The sequence below is a fragment of the Diceros bicornis genome, chromosome 1, assembly GCF_020826845.1.
Source record: "Diceros bicornis minor isolate mBicDic1 chromosome 1, mDicBic1.mat.cur, whole genome shotgun sequence".
Classification (NCBI taxonomy): domain Eukaryota; kingdom Metazoa; phylum Chordata; class Mammalia; order Perissodactyla; family Rhinocerotidae; genus Diceros; species Diceros bicornis.
In genome coordinates this window covers 70,920,698-70,946,418 of record NC_080740.1, presented here as the reverse complement: position 1 = coordinate 70,946,418, position 25,721 = coordinate 70,920,698, and the positions used below count along the sequence as shown (strand labels likewise).

General features: G+C 46.2%; 1 protein-coding gene across 2 annotated transcripts; it reads right to left on the bottom strand.

Moving 5' to 3' along the window:
* Positions 1–720: 720 nt before the first annotated feature.
* SAP30L (SAP30 like) lies at positions 721–14,671 on the bottom strand. Of its 2 annotated transcripts, XR_009220694.1 has the most exons (5): positions 13,960–14,671; positions 9,885–10,007; positions 7,562–7,660; positions 3,600–6,015; positions 721–3,463 (listed from the first exon to the last, which is right to left on the bottom strand). XR_009220694.1 is itself a non-coding variant. In XM_058544587.1 (4 exons), exons 1-4 carry the CDS (start codon positions 14,155–14,157, stop codon positions 5,887–5,889), a joined length of 549 nt encoding a protein of 182 aa, XP_058400570.1. In that variant the 5' UTR covers positions 14,158–14,671; the 3' UTR covers positions 721–5,886. The 2 variants fall into 2 exon arrangements, 1 of the variants encoding a protein (XP_058400570.1); XM_058544587.1 differs by having other exon boundaries at positions 721–6,015.
* Between the last annotated feature and the right edge of the window lie 11,050 nt (positions 14,672–25,721).

Genomic DNA, 25,721 nt, shown 5'->3' with positions numbered 1-25,721 from the left:
GACGGCCCCGTCAGGAGCACGGGACTTGCCCGGGGACTCGGTTACAGCGCAGCTCTGATTCACTAGACAGCTGGCAGGTGAGGGGGGCAGAGATTCTGCATTTCCAACAAGCATTCAGATGATGGACCAACTTTAAATAGCAAGGCTCTACTGTAGGTGAAGAAACGCCAGTCCATGCTGTTCAAGTTTTTGAGGCCTTTAAACGTTGGGACATTTAGATGAAGGTCTGTATTTCCAAGTCCTCCTGTGAAATTTCAAGAACTGGCCACCCGGGGCTGGCGTTCCCACATGGAGCTGGAGCTGAGGAGTGGCTTCCCTTAGAGGGACCTGAGTTTTCTGGTTTGGAGCACACCCCCTACAGGCATTTCAATTTGTAACCCTCCACCCAGTTTATTTGGGACTCTCATTTTATAGACGGATAGCTGGAGGCCCAGAATGAAGCTATTTGCCCAGGGTATCTGGTGTGCTACGCAGCATTCAGGATCGACTCAGGCGGTCAGACATCTCTTTCCACATGAGTGAGTGGGAGAGCAGAATCACGCTTCTGTGATCTGAACTCTCTGTGTGCACTGGCATTGGAAGGGGGAGTGCAGGAGCGAGTTCTTGGAGCCAGGAGGAAAGACTGCTGTCACCAGTCACTGAACTGTACTACACAGCCAGGGGCCAAATGCAGATGTGAAAGTGTCTGAATTCCACGTGGACTCAAAGAGAACAACAGTGTGTCTCTCATTACTCATTCAGATCGTTTATTAAGAGCAAAGTCGGGCCGTTCTATCTGTGTGATACCGCAACATGAAAAGTCACACACATACTAAGGAGACTCCACAGAATCGAGAGCCTTTCAACAGTACAGAGCCATAGATTACAAAATTAAAATACAAATGATCCCCCAAATTTGGCAGGAAACAAGTACAATATGAGGAGGCCTGGAATGGAAGGGCACTTGCTTTTCAATAAGGCAGTTACAAAATGGAAAACAAACAAACCCACACCCCAAATCACTCTGATGGGTGTAGCGGATAACAGATGTGTAAAACAGGGATCCTGTACAACCTTCTGTCATTGGCAAAGATGTGTTAAGTGAAAGCAACTGAAGGGTTTGTGTTTTAAGATGCAAGCTAGATGAAATAACTGATTGTAGACATTCCTACCTTAAGAAAAGGTCCCACCTTGCCCCGGGCTGGATTCCACCTGAAAATGTCAGATCAACTTTACCCTTCCGAACCATACACTTGGAAACAGTCTGTAATAAAATAAAAGGAATAAAAAGGCACCCCTAAAGCCCCATGCTTCCCAGGGCATGATCTGAGCTCACCTGTCCTTCAGTTCAACTGCCCAGCTCAGTAACAGGGACCGGGAGGCTGCAAATTGCAAGGCCACAGAGCTGTGTCTGTCCAAGTCAGGGCCAACTGAATTACAGAGCCTCAAAGGACAACCTGAAAGGCAGAAGTCTGACCAACAGATCACAGAACAAGCCCATTTCGTGAGAATTTAGATTCTAAGACAATACTACATCTCCTGCTAGGACTTTTGAACCTTGGTCTTAAATTATAGGCTAGTTCTTTTCTCCCCTCCCATTTGTTTTGCAAAACTCAACTGACTGCTTTCCTAATCATTTCACACAACCTTGAGTTCTGCAGGTTGGCCTTGGAAACCTCTGCTCAGTTGCAAGGTCTCAAGAATCTGAGGGCAGCTTACTTCAGACCGGAGTAAAGTCTCGCTGCAAGTTGGCAAATGAGGAGAGCGCTGGACAGGCCAGGAGGATGAGAGGTTACTTACTCTCCAGATGCCAGGTGACTCCGGCAAGTCTTTTAATGTTAGTTTCCCCATCTCTAAAAATGAATGACTGGGCAACAGCAACCTTAAAGAACTTTCCAGCTTGAAAATATGGCACTTCTCTGACACTGAGACATGTGGTCCCCCCGACCCACGCCCCCAAATGGCTAAGATTTTCCCAATAAAAACAATGTATGAAATATTGCAGGAATCTTAAGGTGCAAGCCCTCAGCAGCCATGGAACCTTTAAACTCCACACAGAGCAATGATAATATTTTAAATTTTCTAGCTAAAATTTTCCTAAGTGATGTGAGCATCAGTTTTTGTGGGGCAAGCACAGAACTAAGGCCTCATCTGTCTTACGGTACTTTTCAGCAGGCTGACAGCATGCCCCCCCCCCCAACTCCCTCCCCATCAGCTTCAGCACGAACAAGCGAGTATAACTGGGCTGATGGGGTTCCCTCGACATTCTCCAACAAGGACCTAAATGGACCAATACTCAGGGGGAGGACAGTCAGGACTATCTGCTGCCTGCTCCTTTCCAGAAGACAAACGCTTTGCCCTGGGACAGTGCCAGCAATGAGGTCCTTGGCCAAGATGAACAACTTGTTCCAGGTGGGCCCCACTGGGCAGAGACTAAGATGGAAATTACAGAGAACACAGAAAAGCCAGAGGTTTACAAAGCTAGAACAGGCTTCCCCAGGAGGTAGTGAGTTCTCTGTCCTCAGAGGTGTTTAAGCCCAGACTGCTCAATCCCTTGGTGGGACAGTTGTAGGCAGAAAGTCAGCACCTATGGGGAGACTGGACTGGATGACTTAAGACCCTTTCCCAGCTTTTAGATCTTGTCATTGTAATGACAGAGCCTTCAGATGATTTCCACACAGCACATAACTCTGGTCCCCAGAGTAAGTTCCCTCTCCTGCTTTCTCCCTTCTCCAACCAGGCAGCTGTCCTTCAGGATATTAACAAAAAAGTTCCCACAAAATAAACAGCTGAAACGCCAAGGTTCGATGCAACATTCCAGCTGCAAACAGTTACTACTATCCGTTCTCTGGAAGGCTAGCAGTGAATACTTAGCTACGACAGGAACATCTAGCAACCTGGTGGCTGTAATACATAAGAGAAATTCCTCTTCATTTTACAACACCGGTCTTGAATCCTTTGGTTTCAATCTTGCATGGGATTCAGCTATGATCTTTCTCACATGCTGTTGCCAACCTAAGAGTTTGTTCGTTGAAATAAAGTTTGTCCACTTGTTTTTGAAAAACCTTAAAACAAAGCAACATGAATGGCAGGATACTGACGTTTCCATGTGACAACCTTCAGGGCGTATGCAAGACCCATACCAGGCCGGGACTGAGGCAGGAACCGTACTCTTCAAGAAGACAATGCCAGTTCTGGACTGCGAACTCCAGTTTTACCCAGGAGCACCAAGAGGAGAGAAGGCAATGTTGCAACGTTGCGGGTGGAGAGAAGCGCAAGAGTCCTTGACAGGTGATATGAAAATGCAGGCGGCCAGGATGAACACTGCTTTCCCCAAACCCCACTGCTCCCTGAAGCCAGAGCCAGTCGCTTTGGAGGGCCTGGCCATTTCCAACAGGCAGGTCTCCTGCCCACAGGTCAAGCCATGGGAAACTGCAGAAGAGGCTAAGGCAAGTGGTTTAGTGGTTGATGAAAGAACAGATTTCTGCACACGAGAAAAACATAAGTTCAGACAGCTTTGTCTTTTCTCACCTGACATGTTTTCAAAGGCTGAAAAGATACCCACAACCTCCGATTTCCCAAAGTACCTCTCTTTAGAGGAAAGATGGCCTGGGACTCACCTGCGCTCAGCATCTGGCTGAAGGTGGCAAGTTGCCCCAGGCTTCACTTTGGAACAAGAGCATTCTTAGACACACTTGAACAGATGGATCCTAACACCACATCTTCTTGTATAGCAATGTACTGCTGTCTCGCAACTGGGAAAACAGATTTGCCATTAAAGAAACAGTGACATGACCTACACATCCACAATTTTGGTTTAAACATAGCAAGATACACGTTTTTTCTCAATAAGATATGGACATTTCTAGAGAGCAGGTTACCAATATGCCTTAACCTATAGGCCCCATCTGCCCCCAAACTCCACCCCAATGAGAAAACCCTCCTCCTGACAAAGGAGGCTTGGTGTTTGACTCCTTCAAAGCCTTTCTAACTCCGTCTCTCAGGAAAAAAATCTATATAAGTCGCATACCTTTGAGGCTTCTTGATGTCTACACATCAACATCCCTCAGCTAGAAGTAGTGAGACAATCTCTAAATACACATTGAATCTGAATGACTAAGAACACTCAGAGAGCACCTTGCCATGCTGTCCACAGCCAGGTGTACGAAAATACGATCTCCTCATAGTCTAGAGTATGTTCTATGTACATTCATTTATATATATTTAAAAAGGCTGCAATCTGCTAGACATGCATTTTGAACACTGGCGAAAGCTCTGCAGCAATGGAACACACTGCGTTAGTGAGAGTGGTGGCCGTGTCCCCAGTGCACAGAAACCATGGTACTCTGCTCCACAGAACCGAGACCTTCGGACACTCCACCACACTGCTCAGTGGGGACGTTTGTTCTAACTTCTCTGTGCTGACGCTCAGATTAAGCCATCTATGAGACATTAAAACTCCCTGCCAGGCCAGGCTGTCCACTGCTCCTTTTATTATTTAAGGCTTAAGTAAGAACTCAGAATTAAAACTGAGCAAGAAAATGATACTTTTGACCACAGAATATGTCAAGATGGTTAGAAATTGGAATCCAAGTCCTTTTCTTCTTTTTCTCCCACCCTCTATCCACACCCTCTGCACCCCAACACTGATTAGAAAATTTTGCAAAAGCATACTTTTGGACATAAAGCTTTGTTTTCAAAGGATACTCTGGCTCTGATATAATTAGATAGAGGAATCTGAGTTTTTGAACATAAAAAAACAGGTAATTATTAATACTTAAAAAAATCATTTTAGTAATCTTTCCCCCTAAAAGGGAGGCAAATTGCTCACAAAATGAACATCAGATGGCACTGACCTTTGTTGCTCAAACCCATGATTTGCTGCTGACCCCCAAGAGCCCAGGGGATCAAGGTCAGACAGACTTTCTATCCCAGAGCTGGACTTCTGAGCAGGAATCACATGGTCCTTGGCAGCTTTCTTGGGTGGTGTGAACTAAGGATTAGTACTTCTGAAAACATGAGCCCCAAACCACTAAACATCTCCATGTTTCAAAGCATTTATGGCCCAGGAGAATGGCTGAAGTCATGATACATAATTTCACCCCAAAGAGTGAAGTACAGAGGGGTGTGCAAAGGGCCACATCTCTCATGAGGGTCTCTGCATTAGTGTTTCTGGAACCTCCACAAATATAGCTTGGCAAATGCGACTGCCCTGAAGTCCTCATTTGACTTGAAACCTCCTGTTGGTGCATCAGGATTTCCTCCACACTCTAGAAGTTAAGTGGTGAGCAACACAAAGGGCAGAGGTCTCATTAACTAGAGGTGTGAAGCAGATGTTACAAGGCTGGCACTGGCAGTGACAGCTCAATTAGCCAACAACACTGATTGAGTACCTCCTGTGTACAAGGCACAGAGCCAGTGAGGGAGACCAGTGTCAAACTGATGTGCTGATAAATGACAAGGCTTGCAACAAAGCGGGGCAACTACGCCCCCAGCAGACTTTGGTCTGCTCATGCACCTCCACCGTCAACAGCACCTCGCTGCTAGTCCAGGGCTATTCCCCTACGTGGCAGTGTGGTACAACAAGGTGACTACCAAAATATTTTTTATGCCACATTTCCAGTTCAATTCTAGACTTAATGCTTTGTTGAATGCTGCAATACATAGTTTTCTTTAATTCTTTTTATGATCTTGTTTTTTTTGTCCAGTAGTTGCCTTAAAAGAAAGTCTTTGTATACACATGCTGAATCATGAGAATATAATCCTCCTGACCAAAAAGATTTACAGTATTCATCATTCAAACTTTTTTATTTACAATAAATTTAACAGTCTTTCTGGGCTTAAATGGAGCAGATATCACCTGTGCACTAAGCATTATACTTCGTTCCTTGAAGATATGCTTCACCCTCACTCCAGCTGCTTGCCGCCCTCTGCCTTCTGGTCCAGTCTACTCTTGTTACTCTTCACCATGTAGATAAAGTAGGCCAGGGTCTCTTTTTCATTCACAGGTATGTTCCTGAAGTGTCGGCTGACAGTCTACATGGGGGGACAATAAACCAGAGGCCATTAAAGCACACACAAATCAGGGCCACAAATTCTAAATTGTGCAAAAGAGGGACTAGGAAGTTCCTTCCAGAGCTATGGAGGGGATTCTGATCAGTACTATAGAACTTCCTGTAGTGCTGCAGACTCAGAATGCCCTTCTTCCCAGGGGTTTAGGTGACTTGGTTCCCAGGCTTCCAAAAGTGGCACTTTAACCCAAAACACTCTCAACGTGCAGTTCTAGTTCAGTGGCAGCCAACTGTCCATCATGGCACAATCTCCAGGTCAGCCCCATGGAAGAAGAGATTGGGACTGCTCTGATTGGCCAGTTGCTACCATAACCTCTCAGGCACCAGAACTAGGCAGAAAAGTGTCATTTTAAAATTGTGTCAAATGAACAGCCAATTGAACAGATGTGAGTGTCTGACCCAAGAATTCATCTAAATAGTACATAACTGACACATCAGATTGAAGAAAAAGTCATCTACTACTATATATTCCTGATGCTTTGCTTTATTTTACAGGTCCTGAGAATGCAGGTCTCCTCTCGCCCCACCTCATCCTATCCCTTCCCCCAGGGGTGAATACTGGCCAATGGGTGATGTTAACTTAAGTAGGAAAGGCTTGTGTGCTCCTATGTTTTATCCAGATGCTGGTAAAGGAGAGGTTTAAGAAAAAATGATGGATCAGCAAGAAACCTCTAAAGGAAGACCAAAAACCAATGGGGCTGTGAGCCTTTAAGGAAATCTCTGAATGAACTGAGGCGGCCGGGACAGATGAGAGAGTCAGAGAACTAGAATTACAGAGTGGTCAGCTCCGGATGATAGGACTGTATTTTCCTTTTCTCCATTTTCCAAATTTTCTACAATAGGCAGAAAAACACAGGAAGAAAAGAAGGATGAGGGGTACCCACACAAATGCCAACAGGACAGAAGTATTAAGCCAGGCTGTCAGTATGTTAGAATAATGGCCAATAGAGCATTTTCCGGCCCCCCCCCGCCCCGAGTGTGTTAGAACTCAGGGCAGGAGAAAACTTTCGTGGGCTCCATTCGTCTTAATATATACTTCCATTACCAACATCAGAGTAGAAGAAATCAAGGAAAAGAAGAAAGAAAGAAAAACAGCTTCTACAGAACATGAAGGAAGGTTCTGGTATGATTAATCTGAGACACGTGATGCGCAGAAAGGAACCTATCTATAAAGAATCTTGCAAAACAAGATTTAAACAAACAAAAGAACACTCAGGACTTAGAATCAGGAGTCCTGAGATTCCAGGCTCAATTCTGCTACCAACTTGCAGTGCGATTTTAAGCAAGGCCTTTCCTCTCTCTGTGCTGTGGTTTCTTTTACAGAAATAAGGCCTTTCCAGGTCTAAAGCTGTGGGATTCTGAACTGTGCAAAAGAGGGAATAGGAAGTTGCTTCTGGAGTTATGGAGGGGATTATGATCGAAAGACACACACAGTAGAAGACAGAATCAAGGTCACCATCAGAAGCACAATGCTGGCTCTCTCTTTTTAGAGCACAGTTTTGTCCACCTACTTCTGCTAACTGGGCCTTATTGAAGCCTGGTCTGGTCTGCAATTTGTAGTGTCGTTTATAACGTCGTAGAGTGTTCACCTGCAGCTGGAACAGATCAACCTAGAGAGAAGAGGAGAAACACATTATCCATCACCTGACCAACCACGACTCACCAAGAGCCCACTATGTGCCTAGCACTACACTAGGTAGGGGTGGGGATGAGAGGACTACAAAGAAGTCTTAGAAATGGTCCACTGAGTACTAATAACTGGCTGGGAGGACAAAAATCACAGTGGAAAGAGTTCTGGCTGGGGATGGGTGGTCCCAGAAGGCTGATGGAGTGGTGAGGCTTAAGCTCAGGAGAGGCAGGGTTTAGAAGGGCAGTGAGGAACAGAGCTGGAGTAGGGAATAGGAGAGACGACCATGAACACAGAAAAAGCCAGGAGATGAACAGATGGGCTAGGGGGTCACAGGCAATCGTGATGGGTTTAAAGGGTGAGATTGGAAGGCAGCATGTCTTGAAAAGCAGAGGGAGCTATCATAGGTGGTGGAGGGTGATGTTCCAGGAAGATGGATCTAGTGGTGGTTTGTAGGTAAGACTGATAGGGGGCAGAGGGATATGCTGTCGCAGCGATCCAGAAATGAGATGATGGAGTTGAGCTTTGGAGGGGTGGTGATGCTAGAGGGGACACAAAACATGGAGAGCAAAGGTAAAACCAGACAGACATCCTGGAGAAAGACAGGCCAAAGCCTGGCAGCAGACCAGACAGAGGGGCATGAAGAATGACAGCGGGAAGGACTGTTATTCTCACATAGTTCTTTCCTAGGCTCAGCCTTCAGGTATTAGAATCCTTAACGACCCTCTAGAGCAAGCTCAAAAGCTACTGTAGTGAATGTACACATCAGCAGGTTAGGGTCAGGGTCTCTGCAGATGACTGGATAACAGAGGGGAAAGGACCCCCCCTTTTTTCTAACACAGGAAGAGAGGAAAGCTGCACAGTCATGAAATATTGAAGGCCCAGAAAGTCGGGCTGCCTTTACCTGCCTCTAAAAGAGATGTTCTTGCTTCAGGCAGGTGGAGAGCACTTAAAAACAAAATGAATGATCAATATGAGGGACCAAAGTCCTTCATTCTTTTCAAAACATTCCTCAAACCTTTTTTTTTTGTGAAAAGCATTTAGAAAATGAATACATCCATTTCTTTATAAAATAATAATAATAATGCTAAAGGCAACAGAAAGATATTGTAAACCAATGCTAGAAAAGGGGACACAGGGAGGGGCAGAGGGAAAGGGCCGTATTTTCAAAGGTTCCCTCATGTCGGCAGACAAAGGCCCGCCTACTCTTTCTATTCCTACACAGTCATCTTCACTCTGAGTGCTAACAGGCGGTTGCCTTATGAAATATTCATGCGTCAAATATTCAATGTACATTATAAACGGTTCTTCTTTTGCTGAGTCTTAAGTGAAAACAATTTAGATAGAAAATCCAATATTCCTTCCTGGAGCCTTGCTTAATAGACACTGGCACCCTGAAGGAAAGGCAGGCTTCTGGTTTGAGAAGTTTAGGTCTCATCGTCTAGTGCAATGGGTCTCAACAGGGGACGAGATTGCCCCTCAGAGGGGCATCTAGCAATGTCTGGAGACATTTTTTGATTGTTATGACTCAAGGGGTGGTATGACAGGCAACTAGTGGGTAGAATCCAGGGATGCTGCTAAACATCCTACAGTGCACAGGACAGCCCCCACAACAAAACAATTATCTGGCCCCAAATGTCAACAGTGCCAAGGTTGAGAAACCCTGGTCCAGTGAAACTGACTTTGAAATGGATCCTGGGGAACAAGCCTGGACCAGGAACCAGAGAGCGATAGAAAATCAGAGCTGATATGAGCGGACGACTTACACCTTCATTTCTGCAGACCAGAAAATGGAAGGGAAGTGACTTTCCCCAATCCATACACACTGTCTCCAACTTTAAAGGCAAAAACAAAGTTTTAAAAACTTGACATTGTGGTTGTATTTAAGCATTTGTCGGGGGCTTCTTGAAGAAAGACAGCATGGCCTACTGGAAAGGGCTCTGGACCAGAGCCCCGCGCTATACATGTGACCTCAAGTCTCTGTGCCTGTCTGTAAAACGATGGGGCAGTCAGACCAGCTGATTTCTAAGCTTTCAGCTCTCAGATTCGATATTACTGTGATTCTACAATTTGCTTTTCAAATAAACCACAGCAGAACAAAGGGGACTAAAATGACTTCTTAGTACAAAAAGCAGATCAGGCCAGAGGTAAGGATCAGATTAGAATCCATTCTTCCAGCTTTCTCAAGCTGGATTTGTGACCTTTACCTCAGGAATGTCAGCGTCGTGCTCAGGAGAATCTCCACCATCGTCACTCGTCTTCCTCTTCCTTTTATTTCGTACACTCTGGATGAAATTTTTGTGGAAATCGCAGATATACAGGTGCCTTACCTGATGGGAAGCAAATTAAAGTCAGATTTGCCAATTCCCCGCAAACAGCAACAGATATCTATCCAATTATGGGGCTTCTCTCCTTTGCAAGGCATTAGAGAGAGAGAGAGAACAAGATGCAGACCATAATCTCCAGAGGTTTACTACTGAGTGGCAGAACAAGAAACCCACAGAGAGAACGCTAACATCACACTGGGCTGTGTATTATAAACCAAGTCCCCACCGAACGGTCAAGACAATAAATGGTACAGATTTAGCAAAGGGACAGATCCCTGCGGCTGAGGCAGTCAGGGTGGAGGTCCCTGACTAGAGGGAGGATTTGTAGGTAGACAGGAAGCATCCCAGATGGGAAGAAGAGCCAAGGCTTAGAGTTTCAAATGAGGATGACAGAAGGTGTGGGTGAGGCGGCCCAGGGTAGACACTGTCAAGTAGGCGGACGTGACCACCCTGTAGGAGCATAATGAGAAATTCGGGGATGGGGGCACTGAGAAGAGCTCAGACTTTCCTTCAGACAAGACAAAGTCCCCCAAGGTTTTTGAAGTAGGGAGTGAGGTGACATTTTCAGACCTATAGGAGCTATGAATTTACAATGGGCTGGAATACAATGCCCCGGGGAGGACAGCAGGAAAGAAGGGACTGTCATAAGGGAAGACGGGACATCCTATTTTTACACTGACAATAGCTACTATTGTAGGATGACAACTCTGGAAAACTGTATTACTGTGTATCAGTTGATAATTCTTGCATTACCACACATCTAATCCACAAAGAGAAGCAGAAAGAGATGTAGAAATTCTCACAAGGTAGAACCACATAAAAGAAGCTGGATACTACTGCTGATTTTCTAACACAGGCTGGAGGCATAATTGTAAGTAAAGGCGGCAACAGCAGCTAAGATGTGAAGAACATGTTTTTATTTAAGAATCTAAGTACCAGGGTTGGCTGGAGGAACCATTCAAAAACCTCACAGAAACTGAATGCCTGTGTGAATGACTTGGGGTTGTTGACACTGAAATAGATGTTCCAAAAGGCTCTCGAAAGACTTCTGAATTTGAGTTTATTCCTTAAATTCTTAAAGATAAAAGTAAGCTGATAGGACGGCAGCATCAATTAATTCAGGCCTTTTCATGGAGAAAATAATGAAAACTGCTTTTTATTCATATAAATGATCACTTTCATGTGGTTGCACCAGTGAATCATGAGTAGTTTCAAGTTTATATTGTGATGGTGTCTTGCAGACAGCAGGTGTTCAATAAATCCTGTTGCATCAACACAGGCAGTCCCCTTGCATCTGAAAGCAGCTTCAGCCAGTAAAAGCCACCATTTGCACATGGCTACAAATTGGAATAGCTCTGCCAGATTTAATTCTGTCAAAGGACTTTCAGAGACAGCATGAGTGACTGTGCCCAAGAATCCCGCCTGGTTGATGTGCAGACTATATCTTTTATCAGGGAAGAGAGCACAGTCACAGCACACTCCACGCCCCCGAGAGGAAGCTGGCCCTCATGTTAGCTCGTGCCACACACGGACTCTGAGAGATGAAGCAGCTCCTCAATTTCACAGAGTGACAGACTTGGTAGGAGAACAGGCAGAAGACGTGACTTCCTAAAGCTGTGGCTGGGAGATTTCAGGTTGGGACACTAGAATAATGGAATCCTAGATGGAAAAGAACTAAGCAATCACCAGTGTGACCCCACTGGCCTCAATCTCATTTTCTAGAAGGATAAACTGAAGCCACCCAGAGTCGGGGCATGACCTGGCCAAGGTCACCCAGGCCTTCTGACCCTGGCATACGTCCTTTCCTTCCTCAACATTTTCCTTATACTATTCTCAACTTCCACTTTTCTCCAGAAAAAAGCAGAAATATGTCAATTGGAGAAATGTTTGAAAGCATGCTATATCTTAATAAATCATAGAACACTGCCAACGTCTACATGAAATGAGTTAACCTGCCTAAGTTGGACTTTTGCTGCCATTATTTACAAAGGTTCTCTGCTAGACCCTTTTACAAGATAGTCATTATTTCTCCTTAACCATTTTCAAGTATATACTGGTTTTCAGAAATTTCAGAGCTCAGTGGCTGTGGTGGGGGTGGAGGAGGAGGGTGGTAGCTCTAGTGTTTTTTTTCCCACTTTCTGCAACAGCTAAAAATTCTTGTAACACAGCAGTTACTTAGAATTGAATTCCTGCCCGAGCCTGTGAGAATGAAACAAATCCATTTCAGAAATAAGGACTCTACAACACCACCTTGAAACAAACTGTGAGCGAGTCCACCTCAAACCCTGCTCCTTCAGAAGCACTGCCTTTCGGGAACTCCAGTGCCAGGCTAAGGCTGCCTCTCTTCTAGACAGTGTGTGTGAAACCATCAACATGGCTCAGCACAGGTTTTCCAGTGGTAAATAGAGCCCCAGTTGCAGCAGCACAATTGTTCAGATTTGACTGCATCTGAGGGATTAAAAGAACTGGAAACTTCTTTTTTGTAAGGACTGGAAATTATTATTACTATAAGCTGTTCAAGCAAAGGCTCCCAACAACCTACATAGAAGGTAGGCAGTGTTTCCAAGAGGATGAATTCACTGCTGTCAGAATTAAGCCTTTCACTTCAACGTGTTTCCTAATCTGCACCACCTTAGTGTCTATCTAGCCAGTTTGCTCTCAGATGAATTCCTTTCATTCATTCATTCATTGATAGAGATTTGTGGTAAGAAAGCCACTAATTCACCCCCAACCATCTTAAAATAGCATCTTTCCATTCAAGAGTTGCAAATGTATTATAATTGTTAACTTTAAAAACAATTGGGGGTGGGAGGAAAGAGCCTGGAAGAAAGGGCAGGGAAGATTTTTCACTTAGGAAAGACTTAATCAAGGCTTATTCATGGGGTTTGGAACTAAATCAGACAATGCGTTTAAGAAATTAACCAGCCTCTTAAGTGCTGTGTGATTTTGGCACGTCACTTCCTATCTCTGGGCCTCAGTTTCAACTGTAAAATCAGAAGTGGAAAAGTGGGCGTCCTTTCGGTTTAACAAGCAATCTCTGATTTCTCCCAACAGTGGAGACATTTTGGTCCTAAAAGAGAATAGATGTTAACCGCCTAAGCTCCCAGCTGGTCTACCTGAATATTAAATACCCCCTTAACTCATTTCCAGTTCCTAATCAGGAGGCAGCCACTTAAGGCTTGCAGCAACATATGTCAAACCACAAAGTTCTTAATTGGGTGACAATAGGCACATATTTAGAATTGTTAATTAGAAGAGGTGAAATCACACAGGAAAAGTTTTCCTATAATTAGGCACAAAACACGGGGCAATTCTATTCAAATTGAAATCCCCCCTCCCCCCCTCCGCATTTCTAAAGAAGTTACCCCTAAGAAAATTGATTTTCTTCCTTCTAGTCGTTTCGACTTGTAAGAGCCACCTCCCAAGACCAGGTCTTGGCCTTATTTCTGCCACATCCTTGAAAATCCCATTTCCTCACAGCCGCATGCGAAGCAGCGAGCTCGGTGACCCTCTGCAGAAGCTGAGGCCGCGGCAGACAAGGAAGTAACTGCCACCTTTCCTTTTCTGAAGGAATAACAGAGCTCCGAGAAGGAGGGAGAAGTTGGAGAAGAGCCGGGTCCCTTCATCACCCCCTCCCCAGTACTTGCTGCTTCGTGGGTCAACAAAATTAACCCACCTCTCCCTGCTCCAGTATCTAAACCAATGAGACAAGCTAAAAACTTGTCAAGTCTTCCCAGGCAGGCAGGGTCCGCGGAGGCCCCCGCCCCCAGCCTCCCGGATTTGGGCAGAATCCCAGCCAGCGCCTGTCAGCGCTGAAGCGGCCTTTGCAATCCCGAGTCCCACTCCCCAGTTTGCAGATAAAGGGCGGCGAGGCCCAGGGCGGGGAGGGCCCCGGAGTCCGGCCGGCAGCCGGAGGCGGCGGCCCGAGAGCTGCGGGGCGCGGGGGCGGACTCACGCTCTTGTCGATGTCCAGCTTGAGTTTCTTCTGCGAGATGCTCTTCTGGACTCGCTTGCTGAAGGAGGCGTTGCCCGCGGGCCGGACGCAACGCTCGCCGTCCTCGATGAGGCAGCAGCTCTGGCCGTAGCCCGGGGCGGCGGCGGGGGCGGCGGGGGGCCCTTCGCGGCTGTCCTCCTCCGTGCTAAAGCCGTTCATCTCCCCGCCCCGGGCCGGCCCCTCTGGGGGAGGGTCCCCTGTAGGCCACTCCGCGGCCGCGCGCCCCCGGGGGCAGGTCGCTGAGGCCCCCGCACCTGAGGGTCCCCGAGTCCGTCTCCAGCCGAAGCGCTGCCCTGCCCCGCGCCCGGGAGGCCCGGCTCCGCTCCGCCGCGCTCCGGCTCCTTCGGCCCCGGGCCCCGCGTCTCCGGAAAGCCCCTGCCTCCCCGCTCGAGGCCCCGGGGTCGGCTCTTGCGGCTCGCAGGGCCCCGCCGGGGGTCACCCGGAGGCGCCTTCGGCCGGGGGCCCAGAACCGCTACCCTTCGGCGGGGGCGTCAGGGAGGGCGTCCCAGGAAGCAGCCGCTCCCCGGGGACTCCGCGCCCGGGTTGCCAGGAGGTTTCGAGGGCCCCCGCCGGCTCCCGCCTTCTTTCGGCTGCTGGGCAAACTCGCCGCCGGGCAGATCCCCCGGGGTGGCACGGCCTCCCCGCGCGGGACCCGGCCTCGAACCCGCGGCCCCCGGGCCCCGCGGCGCGTCCGGCCCGTCCCACCCCTGCAGCCGCTCGGCTGCGCCCCGAGTCCCGCGGCAGCCCCTGGGCCGCCCGGCCGCCGCCCGCCCAACGCTCCGCACCACAACAGTTCGCTCCCCCCGCCCTCCGCGGGACAGCGGAAGTCCCGCCTCCGCGCGCCCATTGGTAGCGTTTGCTCTCTGGGCGGGGCCGCCGCCGCCGCTGGCGCGCCCCATTGGGCGCGACAGCCGCCAGTCCCCGGCGCCTGGCTACTTCCTGGACTCTGCTGGGATGGGTTCAAAGTAGAGAAAGTGGAACAGGGAAGAGTTCCGTGGGTGAGGGAGGGGAGCGGGCCGCAGACTCTCCCGGCCCAAGGAGGGGCGGTGAGCAGGGGCCTGAGTGGACAGAGGGGCAGACTCCGGGAACAGAGGACCACATTCAGGGGCGGACAGAAGTACAGACGTGGGCGGGGGCGTAGAGGAACAGACGTGGGGAGGAGCATATGAGGGGGAACCTAAAGGGAATAGAGGTACTGTCATGAGAGGGACAGACTGGGTAAAACGGGAGGGCCAGGGCCAGAGGACCCGCAGACTGGTGGGGGAGGTAGGGTGGGTGATACAGGACAGAAAGCCAGTCATGGTGGGAAAGACAGAGGGACAATCCCGTACTGATACGAGGAAAGACGTGCAGGGGAGATGATGGGGGTCTCATGGCCGGTCTTGCAAGGTAGTAGGATGCTTGAGGGTGGCGGAGACCCCAGACTGTGGGGACTGGGGATGGTTTGGTCCGCGCGGAAGAAGAAGGGGAGGGGAAGGAGACTCTCCAGGGGCTTGGGTGACCCCTCCGCCGGGAGGAATCGGAAGTCACGATAAGGTTTGGAGGGTGGACTAGGGGAACCGCGGGGAAGAGGGAGGCTGCGGAGGAAATGGAGAAAAGGCTGGGGGTGGAGGACCCAGGGTCAATCTTGGCATGAGGAAGGGCTTGCTGAGTCTTGGGCCCTCCCTGGAGATCTGTAAACTGTAGCTTCCATTGCTTTAAGCCTCCGGTACTACTCGCTAGGTGACCGCGCCCTGCCAAGCCCCATAGCTCGGGGTTCGGCGTCCAGGGCGTGACACATATCCAGAAAGACCATAGGGAAATACTCTAGTGTAGCACCCCTAGTCAGGCCACCTCTCCCCTGGGCAGCTTGGGGACAAATGAGGGCTAAAGATCCGAAGGGACTAGCCTAGTGTCATGACGTGATGTAATCATTTAGGGCTGGGTAGCATTTTTCTAGGGGAGAACGGCGTGGAGGGGATGGGGAGTGTTAGGTGAGCACGTGTACCTATCTTGGTAGTACTAGGTGGCATTGAAGAGGCTTCTGGTTTGTGTCCTGTGGAAAAAGGGAAAGCCACCAGTTTCTATGTTTACAAGCAGATGCCCTGTGATCTTAAATTTTCCTCAGTGGCCTTAAATGTATTTGTACCCTCTAGCCTAGTAATTTCACAGGTGGGACAGCCATTTTAGGATATTGACCTGGCAGAGTCAATTTAAACACAACAATGTTCATTATGGGATTATTTATAATGGGAAAAATAAAAAAAGAACCTAAAATTTTTACAAGGGAAGTGGTTAAGTAAACTACTTGACATCTTCAGAATGAGATATTTTGTAGTCACTTATGATGTTTTCAACATTTAAGGTAGTTTCAACATCAATTTTCTATAAATTTCTGTATACAATAATTCAGCATTGACTCTTCAACAAGGAGTTGATGATGAGCTAGAGAAATGCTTTATTTATGTTAAAAATGCAGGCTATAAAGTTGCATGTGGGATATAATGTGTGTACATCTATGTTAAAAAAAAAAACTTCGTGCATAAGAAATACACGAAAGTGTTAATAGCAATTATTTCTGGGTGGTGGAAATATTGTTGATATTTTTCTCCTTTTGTTCTATCTTTGCATTTCCCCCCAATAAACATTTATTGCTTTTACAGTAGGAAAAAATAGAGTAAAAAATTAATGGAAAAAAGGCACAGTTTAATAGGATTCCTCCTTCAGAGTTCATATATTCAAAGTAAATTATTGAGCATATTGCATACACTCATTTCAGGGTTGGCTACAAGAGGAGGATGAAACAGAACTCAGCCCTAAAAGAGAATATCTTCTTCAGGGCCGGCCCGGTGGCTTAGCGGTTAAGTGCTCACACTCCACTACTGGCGGCTGGGGTTTGGAACCCCGGGCGCGCACAGATGCACTGCTTCTCCAGCCATGCTGAGGCCGTGTCCCACATACAGCAGCTAGAAGGATGTGCAACTATGACATACAACTATCTACTGGGGCTTTGGGAGGGGGGGAAGGAGCAGGATTGGCAATAGATGTTAGCTCAGAGCTGGTCTTCCTCAGCAAAAAGAGGAGGATTAGCATGGATGTTAGCTCAGGGCTGATCTTCCTCACAAAAAAAAAAAAAAAGAGAGAGAGAATATCTTCTAACAGGAGAGCTCAGACATATACAAAGAAAACAGCTGGGTATCTGTACAAGGCAGTGTATAATGTTGGTTCCAAAGCTGATTGGTATGGATAAGACTTCTGTATTTCCCACATATATTTTGCACTTAGATACTTTTTCAAAACAGTGTTTGCATCCAGCACCAGGCTACTACAGTACACACAGCTTCTTTAGCACCAGCTTCCCCAGGCACCACTCTTCTGGTAGGGGAGGTGGTGAGGGCCTTTTCCTTGGGTGCTCTATCTCAGCCCTAGGGGGACTGGCTGCTCCTTATATCTGCTATGCCTGTATTCTTCGGAGTTCTCTGCTTCTTACTAGGCAATACCTCGTTACTACAGTACCCTATTATAATTAATAAATCTTTCCCTATTCAAATTAGTGTGTGGTTTCTCTTTCCTAATTGGACCCAGATTGATACCCCCAACCTCTATGTAATTTTTTTTGGTTGGGGGTCATGCCTTTAACTATCTTTTATGCACAATTTTATAGTCTTTTTTCAAGGAATGCTTTATCATAAGCTTTCCCCATGTTATTATGTAGATTGGCTCTAAATAGCAATATCTGGAAAAAATTCTGATCCCTTTGCTGGGGGAGTAAATCTGTAACTCCAGAGAGGAAATATAAATAAATATTCAGATAATGAAGAAATAAATGAATACAGGAGAGAAGCTTCTGTGATCCTTGTTCTGCTCTGTGTAGGATTTAAGATTCTTGAAATGGCCAAGAGAATCTGATTTGCTACATTTATAAGTTTAGATAATTAATTTACAACAATTGCTTAAGTGCTTAGAAAGATCTTGCGTTTTAGATTTATAAGTCTGCCTTGTTGGGCATTTAAAGTGTTTGAAAAAAAATAAGGCATATTAAATTTGTAACTGTAGTCTGAACTGTCTAAGGAAATTTGATTAATTAAGGCTGTAAGTCTGTTAAATCTTTAAGGAGGATTGAATCTATTGAACTTAAGAATTAATTCAACAGTAATCAAAGAACAAGTGAAAGTGATGGTCCCTATCTTTATATGAAAAATTACTAGATTTATAATGGAATAAGATTTGTAAGTTGAACTTAAAGCCTTTAAGAAAAGCTAGGTTTTAAAATGGGCAGCTTGAATCAGTAACTATAACATTCTTTTCCATACCCAAACCTATCCCCAGATATTTAAAATTATAGGTCGATAACCCCCCAGCTTTATAGTTCTGGCTGAGACCTCTCCTCTGAGCTCCAGATAGCATCATTCAGCTCTTTGCTTGGAATGCTCCAGAGGCATCACAGACCAACATGTTCAAGTTATAACCTTCTCTGACACCCAAATCCATAAACTGCAACCTGTCCCACCCTTAAGTCTCCCTTCCTCTCCCCTCACTCTAAGTCAACCCATAGTGGAGGCACTTTCGTCTACTTCTGATACATATTTACTCTCTCTCCCCTTTGCTTCATTTCCTATGGTAGGCAGCCCAGCCCAGGCCGCCACCATCTTTTGCCTGAAAGATGAGATGCCTTTTCTTCTGAACTGGTCCCTAAGCCACTCTTCCATAGGTGACATCTACACAAACCAGACCACGCCATACCCTCTTCAGAGCCTCTCACCAGCTTCCCAGTGCCTTCTGACAGTGCCCCTGTGGTCTCTTCGCCCTGCCCCCCATGCCTCCGCTCTGTTTGTTATTCTTCCTTAAGTTCCTCAAATAAGCCAAGCTCCTTCCTACCTTGAGGTCTTTGCATTTACAGTTCCCTCTGCCTGCAAGGCTGTTCCGCCTGCTCCTCCCATGCTGGCTCCATCCTTCAAGTCTTAATTTAAATGTCACCTCCCCAGAGAGTCTTCCCTGATTAAAAGGAGTTGGTCTCCTGCACTCCTGCTCATCACTATTCTCTATTCAGTGTCTTTTCTTATTAGCATTCATGACAATATGCAGTTATTCTATTTTATTTTTATTTTTGCTGTGTGACTGTCTCTCTCATTACAATATAAGCTCCATGAAGGCAGGGACCATGTCTATCCTCTTTGTTCGTGTCACTCCAGTGCATGCAACACTGATTCTCCAATCCTGGTGGCTAACAGAGTAGGGACTCAGTAAACATTTTTTTCAATAAACTAGTTTAACCATACCCAACTATACCAAGATATTTATTAAGTAAAAAAAAAAAAAAAAGACACAAAGCAGTATGCAGAGTGTAAATTCCATTGTATTTCTTAAAAATTTTATACACACACATTAAGGATACACAAGAAACTAGTAAATGTGGTTGCCTCTGTGGTGGGGACTGCAGGTCAGGGGAGGAAAGGTAGGAAGAATTTGAATTTTATAATCCTTTTTCCTATTTGGATATTTTACTATATCCCTATATTTCTTTTATAATAATAATAAGAAAAATACCATCTTTTGGTACTGTAATTAAGTAGGAAATATGGAATACCAGAAGAAAAGTAAGAGAATCTCAGAATAAAGGACAGTCAATTAAATGGAATAAATTTAGCTTCATGAAAAACCCACAACATTGTCCTTATTTCCTTCATTCCACTGAGGACCTGTGAACGCTTCCTCTGGCTCTGGCCCTGGTCTGCAGCCTGGCATGTGACAGGCATTGTAGCTGTTGGCACCGTGGAAAAGAGCAAAGGCTCTGGGCTCAGAAGCACTTGGTTTGGATCCCAGCTCTGCCACTTTACTAGCTGTAGGACCATTGACAACTTACTTAAACTATATGAGCCTCAGTTTTCTTCATCTGTAAAATGGGATCATCATAGCACTTCTCTTTTAGGGCTATTGTGAGGATCAAATGTGATCATGCAAAGCACTTAGCATAGTGTCTTGCACATAGTAAATGCTCAGTAAGTGGTAGTTGTTATTTGATCTATTACATGTTGACACCCCTAAGCTTCCCATTGTACCCTGAGTTCAGATATCTGCACGTTAGGGAAGGAGACATCATATTTCAAGATGGCAGGGGGTACTGCTTATCTGCCAACGGTTCAGCTGCCACATAGGTGGTCTCCAAATCCATCTGCACAGCAATGATTGGGAAAGTACTTGATTATTTTATTGCATCTGAACCTCATTTTATAAAATTGTGTAAATGGAAAAATATAGTAGTGATAAGAAGTATGTGTATATCAAGAAAGTGAAAAGATGATCTACAGAATGGGAGAAAATGCTTGCAAATCATGTATCTGACAAGGGACTTGTATTCAGAAATATGATAAACTCTTATAATTCAGTAATGAAAAGACAAACCAATTAAAAAGTGGGCAAAGGGTTTGAATAGACATTTCTTCACAGAAGATATACAAATGGCCAATAAGCACATGAAAAGATGCTCAACATCACCAGTCATTAGGGAAATGTAAATCAAAACCACAATGAGATATTACTTCACACCTATTAGGATGGCTATAGTCAACAAGATAGACAACAGCAAGTATTGGCGAGGATGTGGAGAAACTGAAACCCACGTACTGCTGCTAGTGTGCAAAACAGTAGGATGCAAAAATAGTGAGCTACTTTGGAAAACAGTTTAGCAGGTCCTCAAAATGTTAAACAGAGTTACCACACGACCTAGCAATTCCACCCTTAGGTATCTACCCAAGAGAAATGAAAACATACGTCCACACAAAAACTTGTACATGAATTCTCATAGCAGCATTATTCATAATAGCCAAAAGGTGGCGACAACCCAAATGTCCATCAACTGATGAGTGGAGAAACGAAATGTGGTGTATCCAGACAATGGAATATTATTCCATGATAAAAAGGAATGAAGTACTGATGCATGCTACAACGTGGATGAATCTTGAAAATATTGTGCTGAGTGACAGCCAGACACGAAAGGCCACACGTTGTATGATTTCATGTATGTGAAATGTCCAGAAAAGGCAAATTCATAGAGACAGAAAGATTAGCGGTTACCAGGGGCTGAGGGACTGGGGGTGTTGGGGTGGGGAGTGACTGCTAACGGGTACGGAGTCTCTTTTGGAGGGGACAAAAATATTCTGGAATTAGGAAGTGGTGATGGTTGCATAACCTTGTGAATATACTAAGAACACTGAATTATACACTTTAAATGGGTGAATTATATTTCAATAAAGGAAGTATGTGTATCATTAACTCTTCATAATTGATATAAAGAGAGAAATCATTAGATTTGTTGAAAGGGATGAATCTTTAGCCTCCACTCGATGTTCTTAAGCCTGTTTTTTGATTAGCGAAGGAAAATAATCAAATTGAAGATATAGTAGGAAAGGCAGAAAATATATCATCAAAGATTGTGTCCAAAATTGCAAGTGTAATTGGAAATGTTACACCATTTTTTATTCGCTAGGAATAGAAGTGCCCTGTTGACAGAATAAATTTGTTGTTTGGCTTTTGCACTTTCGATATTAGTCACATTTTCAGAAACCTGTAAAGGAGGTAGGGGCCTGTGTATATAGTACTCTGCCACGGGAAGGCAAAAGATCCCTTAGCCTCTCCACGCCTCCTTTCTTTAATGCTGGATCACCAAGCAAACTTCTCCTCAGGAGTAATTCAGCTGATACTAGGACACTGCACATAATTATTTTGGTCGCTGGAAAATTCTAATGTCCATAAAAAATTAACAACTTTTGATGTATATATCAGTCTTTTGTGAGTTTGGTCAGAAAAAAGTCAGCCCTGGAAAGCTGTTTTATTTTGGCCTTAACTAAATATGCAGCTAATGGTGATATAAATAGTGAGAATTCTTAATAAATTTCACAGCACTAAAATTCCACAGATAGATGGTTGGTTCATCAGCAGCTCAACAATTTCCAAGATCCAAATCAGTTCTGCTAAGAGCTGGGGACAAAAATGTGGACAATACAGACAGAGCCTTGCGCTGCTAAAGTCAAGTGGAGGAGAAAGACGTTAAACAACTAGACAAACGAATGAATAAAATAATTAATAATAATTAACCCTCATTATTCACTGATTTCGTATTTGCAAATATGCCTATGCACTAAAATGTATCTGTAACCTCAAAACCAATACTCGTGGCAGCTTCCAGGTCACCTGTGAACATGTGCGTGTGTAGAGTAGTGACAAATCTGAGTCACCCAACACGCATGTTCCCAGCTGAGGTCAATTCAGCTCTCATGCTGTAAGCAAGCGTCCTTTTTGTGGTCTATTTAATGCCGCATATTTTTGTTGGTGATTTGGTTTGAAATGCCTGCCAGCATAGTGCTGAGGTGCTGTCTAGAGTTTCTGGGCACTAAGTGTACCTACAGAGAACAGGTACATGTTAGATTAGCTTCACTGAGGCGTAGTCACCGTGTTGTTGGCCAGTTCAATGTTAATGAACTCACAATCTATATTCGATAAGGTGTCTTTAAACAGAAATGCACATAAAACAAGGTTTCGTATTGGTCAGTTGATGAAAATGTGGTGACCAGAGGCTCACGGGAACCTAACCCTGTCCTCTCCTAGGAGCAGTGGTTCTGTCTTCGCTAAGTCCGTGTTCACGTGACTTTATAGAACATAAACATTGTGAATAATGAGAATGAACTATATATCAGGATAGGTGCCAGGGAGCTACAAAGGTGCTGAGAATGACAGAGGACGATGTGTGTGGGTCTATACTTGATAGGGTGGTTGAGGAAGCGTCTTGGGGGACATGACAGTTAAGCTGAGACCTACAGATGAAAAGAAGCTGCCAAGCAGAGGGAGAACATTCCAAGCAGAGGGACCAGCAGGGGTCTGGAGGTGAGAAAGCCTTGGCCTGTGTGGGCACCTGAGCCCTGCTGGAGAGGTGATGGAAAAGCAGGCAGGGCCCCGCCCCAAAGGACCTTTTCAGCCTGGCTAAGAAGTTTAGGATTTATTCTAAAGGCCTGGAGTAAAGTTACAAGCTGTAAAATTATCAGCAGAGCAGTGGGGATCACGTGCTTCCCTTCTTACCTGTCTGGATCCTTGTCTGTTCCCATCACTAGGCTATAGAGGTTGCAGATCATCCCTTAGTCACCTGTATCTCCAGGGCCTAGGACAGAGCTGGGACCAACCACTATGGGGCACAGAGTGCAGACCACCATGGGCCCACAGTACATGTTTCAGTATATGTTTGTTGATTGAATTACCAAGCAGCTGTAGCTGTGAAGAAAGTGTAGCAGGGACTTTTCCCCGAACCTGGACAATCCCAGAATTGGGGCCTCAGCTTCCCAGGCTGACTGATAGGCCAATAGCTCAGCTCTCAGCTCCAGCAAGGGCAGACCTGCCACCCCTTTCTGCCCATCCCCAGGCAGGAGCTGGTAGGAGATCAGATGCTACTTCAATTCCAAGTAGCTCATGAACAAAGGCTGTAAAGTTGCCAAGAAACCCGCTTTTCTGAGAGTTCACCGTGTGTTCGTTTCTACGGTGTTGTGTATGTGAGTGAGCATGAGTACACCAAGGGCCATCCCCTTGCCAGCCCTGAATCAAGTCAGACTTGCAGGTTAGAACTGCAGGCTGCTCTGGGGCACCATCACGGACCCCAGGTATTGCCAAGCCAGGCAGCCCAGGTGTCGAGGGTGAACAACAGAGGAGCCAGCTGCCTGAGGCCAGAGGTTGGCAGAGCTGTGAGCAGCTGCAGGAAGGAAGCTTTGGATACTGAATCCCGGACCCACTTCAGCCCAGCCCGGAAGCCCTAACGTGGGCGACACCAACCACAGAACTGGGGGGGGGGTCCCACTCCCATCCCCAGCTGAGCTTGGAAAGTGAATGCTTAACAAGATCAGGCCACTGCAAAATCCTAGATGCCAGATTTGTAGAACTGTAAGGGCCCAGGCTGACCATTATCTAATATGCTCCCCTTCTCCCCATTGCCATATGGAGAAGCTGAGGCTTAGGGAAGGGAAGGGACTTTCTCAAGGGCACGGAGCAGAGAGCAAATGTAGAAGCACTCTCAGAATCGATCAGATCTGTGGGCTGTGAGTGGAGGGAAAAAAGGCCTAAACTATCTTATTCATCCATTTTTCCATTCATCAAATACTTACTGAGCCCTTACTAAGTGCCAGGAGCCCTGAAGCCCCAATCCCAACTAAATACAGAGAAAAAGAGGATCCAAAACTTGGAGGGAATTGCCCAGTTCTCTGAATCTGTGTCCAGTAAGCATTCCCCCGCCAGCAACAGAGCTCTCACTCTGCGTCCAGCCAAGTACTTTAGATACCTTGGACTTGCTTGTGGGCTTGGGAGGACAAGGAGCTAAAATGAGTGAGAACGTAATCTTCCTATCCTCCCACCTGCTCCAGGGAGGAGGGACCTTCCCTCCCAGCGGTCAGTGACCCTGAGGAGGCACCCAAGGGCCAGCGCCCTGGATTCGTTTCTCTCTGTAGCCCTGGGTGCCCATGTGCCCAGCACCTTGAGCAAGCCATTCTTGGCTCTAGACATCAGCCTAGGGCACATCGGATGCTGCTCTCTCTGCCCAGTTTAAAACTCTGATGGTTCCTACTGCTTTTAAAATAGAGACCAGAGACTCCTCATCAGGGCCACAAGGGCCTGCAGGGTCTGGCTTCTGCCTGCCTCTCCTTGTCTCTCCTTTCTCTCCCACTCCGTTCCAGCCTCACCTGCCTCCTTGTCTGTCATGCTCCCTCCACAGGGTCTTCGGCCATGCTGCCTCTACACCTGGAATGTTCTTCCCTCTCTTCTTTTTTTTTCTGAATACGAGTTTAGTCTTTTTAAAGGAACCATTAAAAGTTTTAGAAGAAAATGTAGATGGAAAATTATCATATTCATGGGTGGTGAAAGATTTTTCAAATGAAAAATAATGGAAGTTACAAGAAAATATCGACCCTCTGGTTCCAGGGCTCAAGCCTGCCAAGGTGGCCAGGGAACAGATTCCCCCTTATTGTTAATCAGCCTTCTCCAAGCCGTGGTCCACAGCGCCCTCTGGTGGGCCCAGAGAGACAGCACCAGCAGGCAGCTTCTGCTCATGGTCACCTGCAGCCTCACACCAAGACTCAACCATAGGACCACGCGTGGAGCTGGGAGCATCATCCCTTCTCATTCTACTGCAGAATACTGAGGTCTACACAGGGGGCGGGATTTGCACAAGATATCACTGAGCCTGTGGCACAGCCAGGCCAGCAAGTGCTTTTTCCACCACATGGTATTACACAAATCTAATACTCAAAAAAGCATCCAAATGTTTTGTCAAGTAGGGACTTGTAGCCCTACCTATAGCCCTGATGGGGGAGCATCAGAAATGAGCTAAGCTTACTTTGTATTATCACTGCCCTCATGAAATCCTCCATTCCTGGGGTGTAGTCTCTAAGACCCTTCGTGGGCTATCCCACCTAACTCTGGGCTCACCTCCTTCTGTGCCTCCAACACAGGGACGCCTTCCTGCATCAGGGCCTTTGCAGTAGCTGTTCCCCTTGCCTGGAACTCTCTCCCCCAAACTGCCTCTCGGCTCACACTTCCCTCATGTCTTTCAGGTCTCACAGAGAGGCATCCCCTGACTATCTTATCTGACGTTGATCCCCACCCTAGTCTCTAAAATATCTTGATTTATGTCCTCCATAGCCCTGGTCACATCTGAAATCATCTTGGTTAGTTGTCTGAGATCTGCCTTCCTCTCCAGAACAATGGCTGTTGGG

Excerpts from the sequence above, each read along its gene's own strand:
- SAP30L (XM_058544587.1), bottom strand. The coding sequence starts at position 14,157 with ATGAACGGCTTTAGCACGGAGGAGGACAGCCGCGAAGGGCCCCCCGCC. Across the intron at positions 7,661-9,884 it reads ACGACGCTGACATTCCTGAG|GTTGATCTGTTCCAGCTGCA; the intron begins GTAAAGGTCACA and ends TCTTCTCTCTAG. Across the intron at positions 6,016-7,561 it reads ATAAGGCCCAGTTAGCAGAA|ACTGTCAGCCGACACTTCAG; the intron begins GTAGGTGGACAA and ends CCCCCCATGTAG.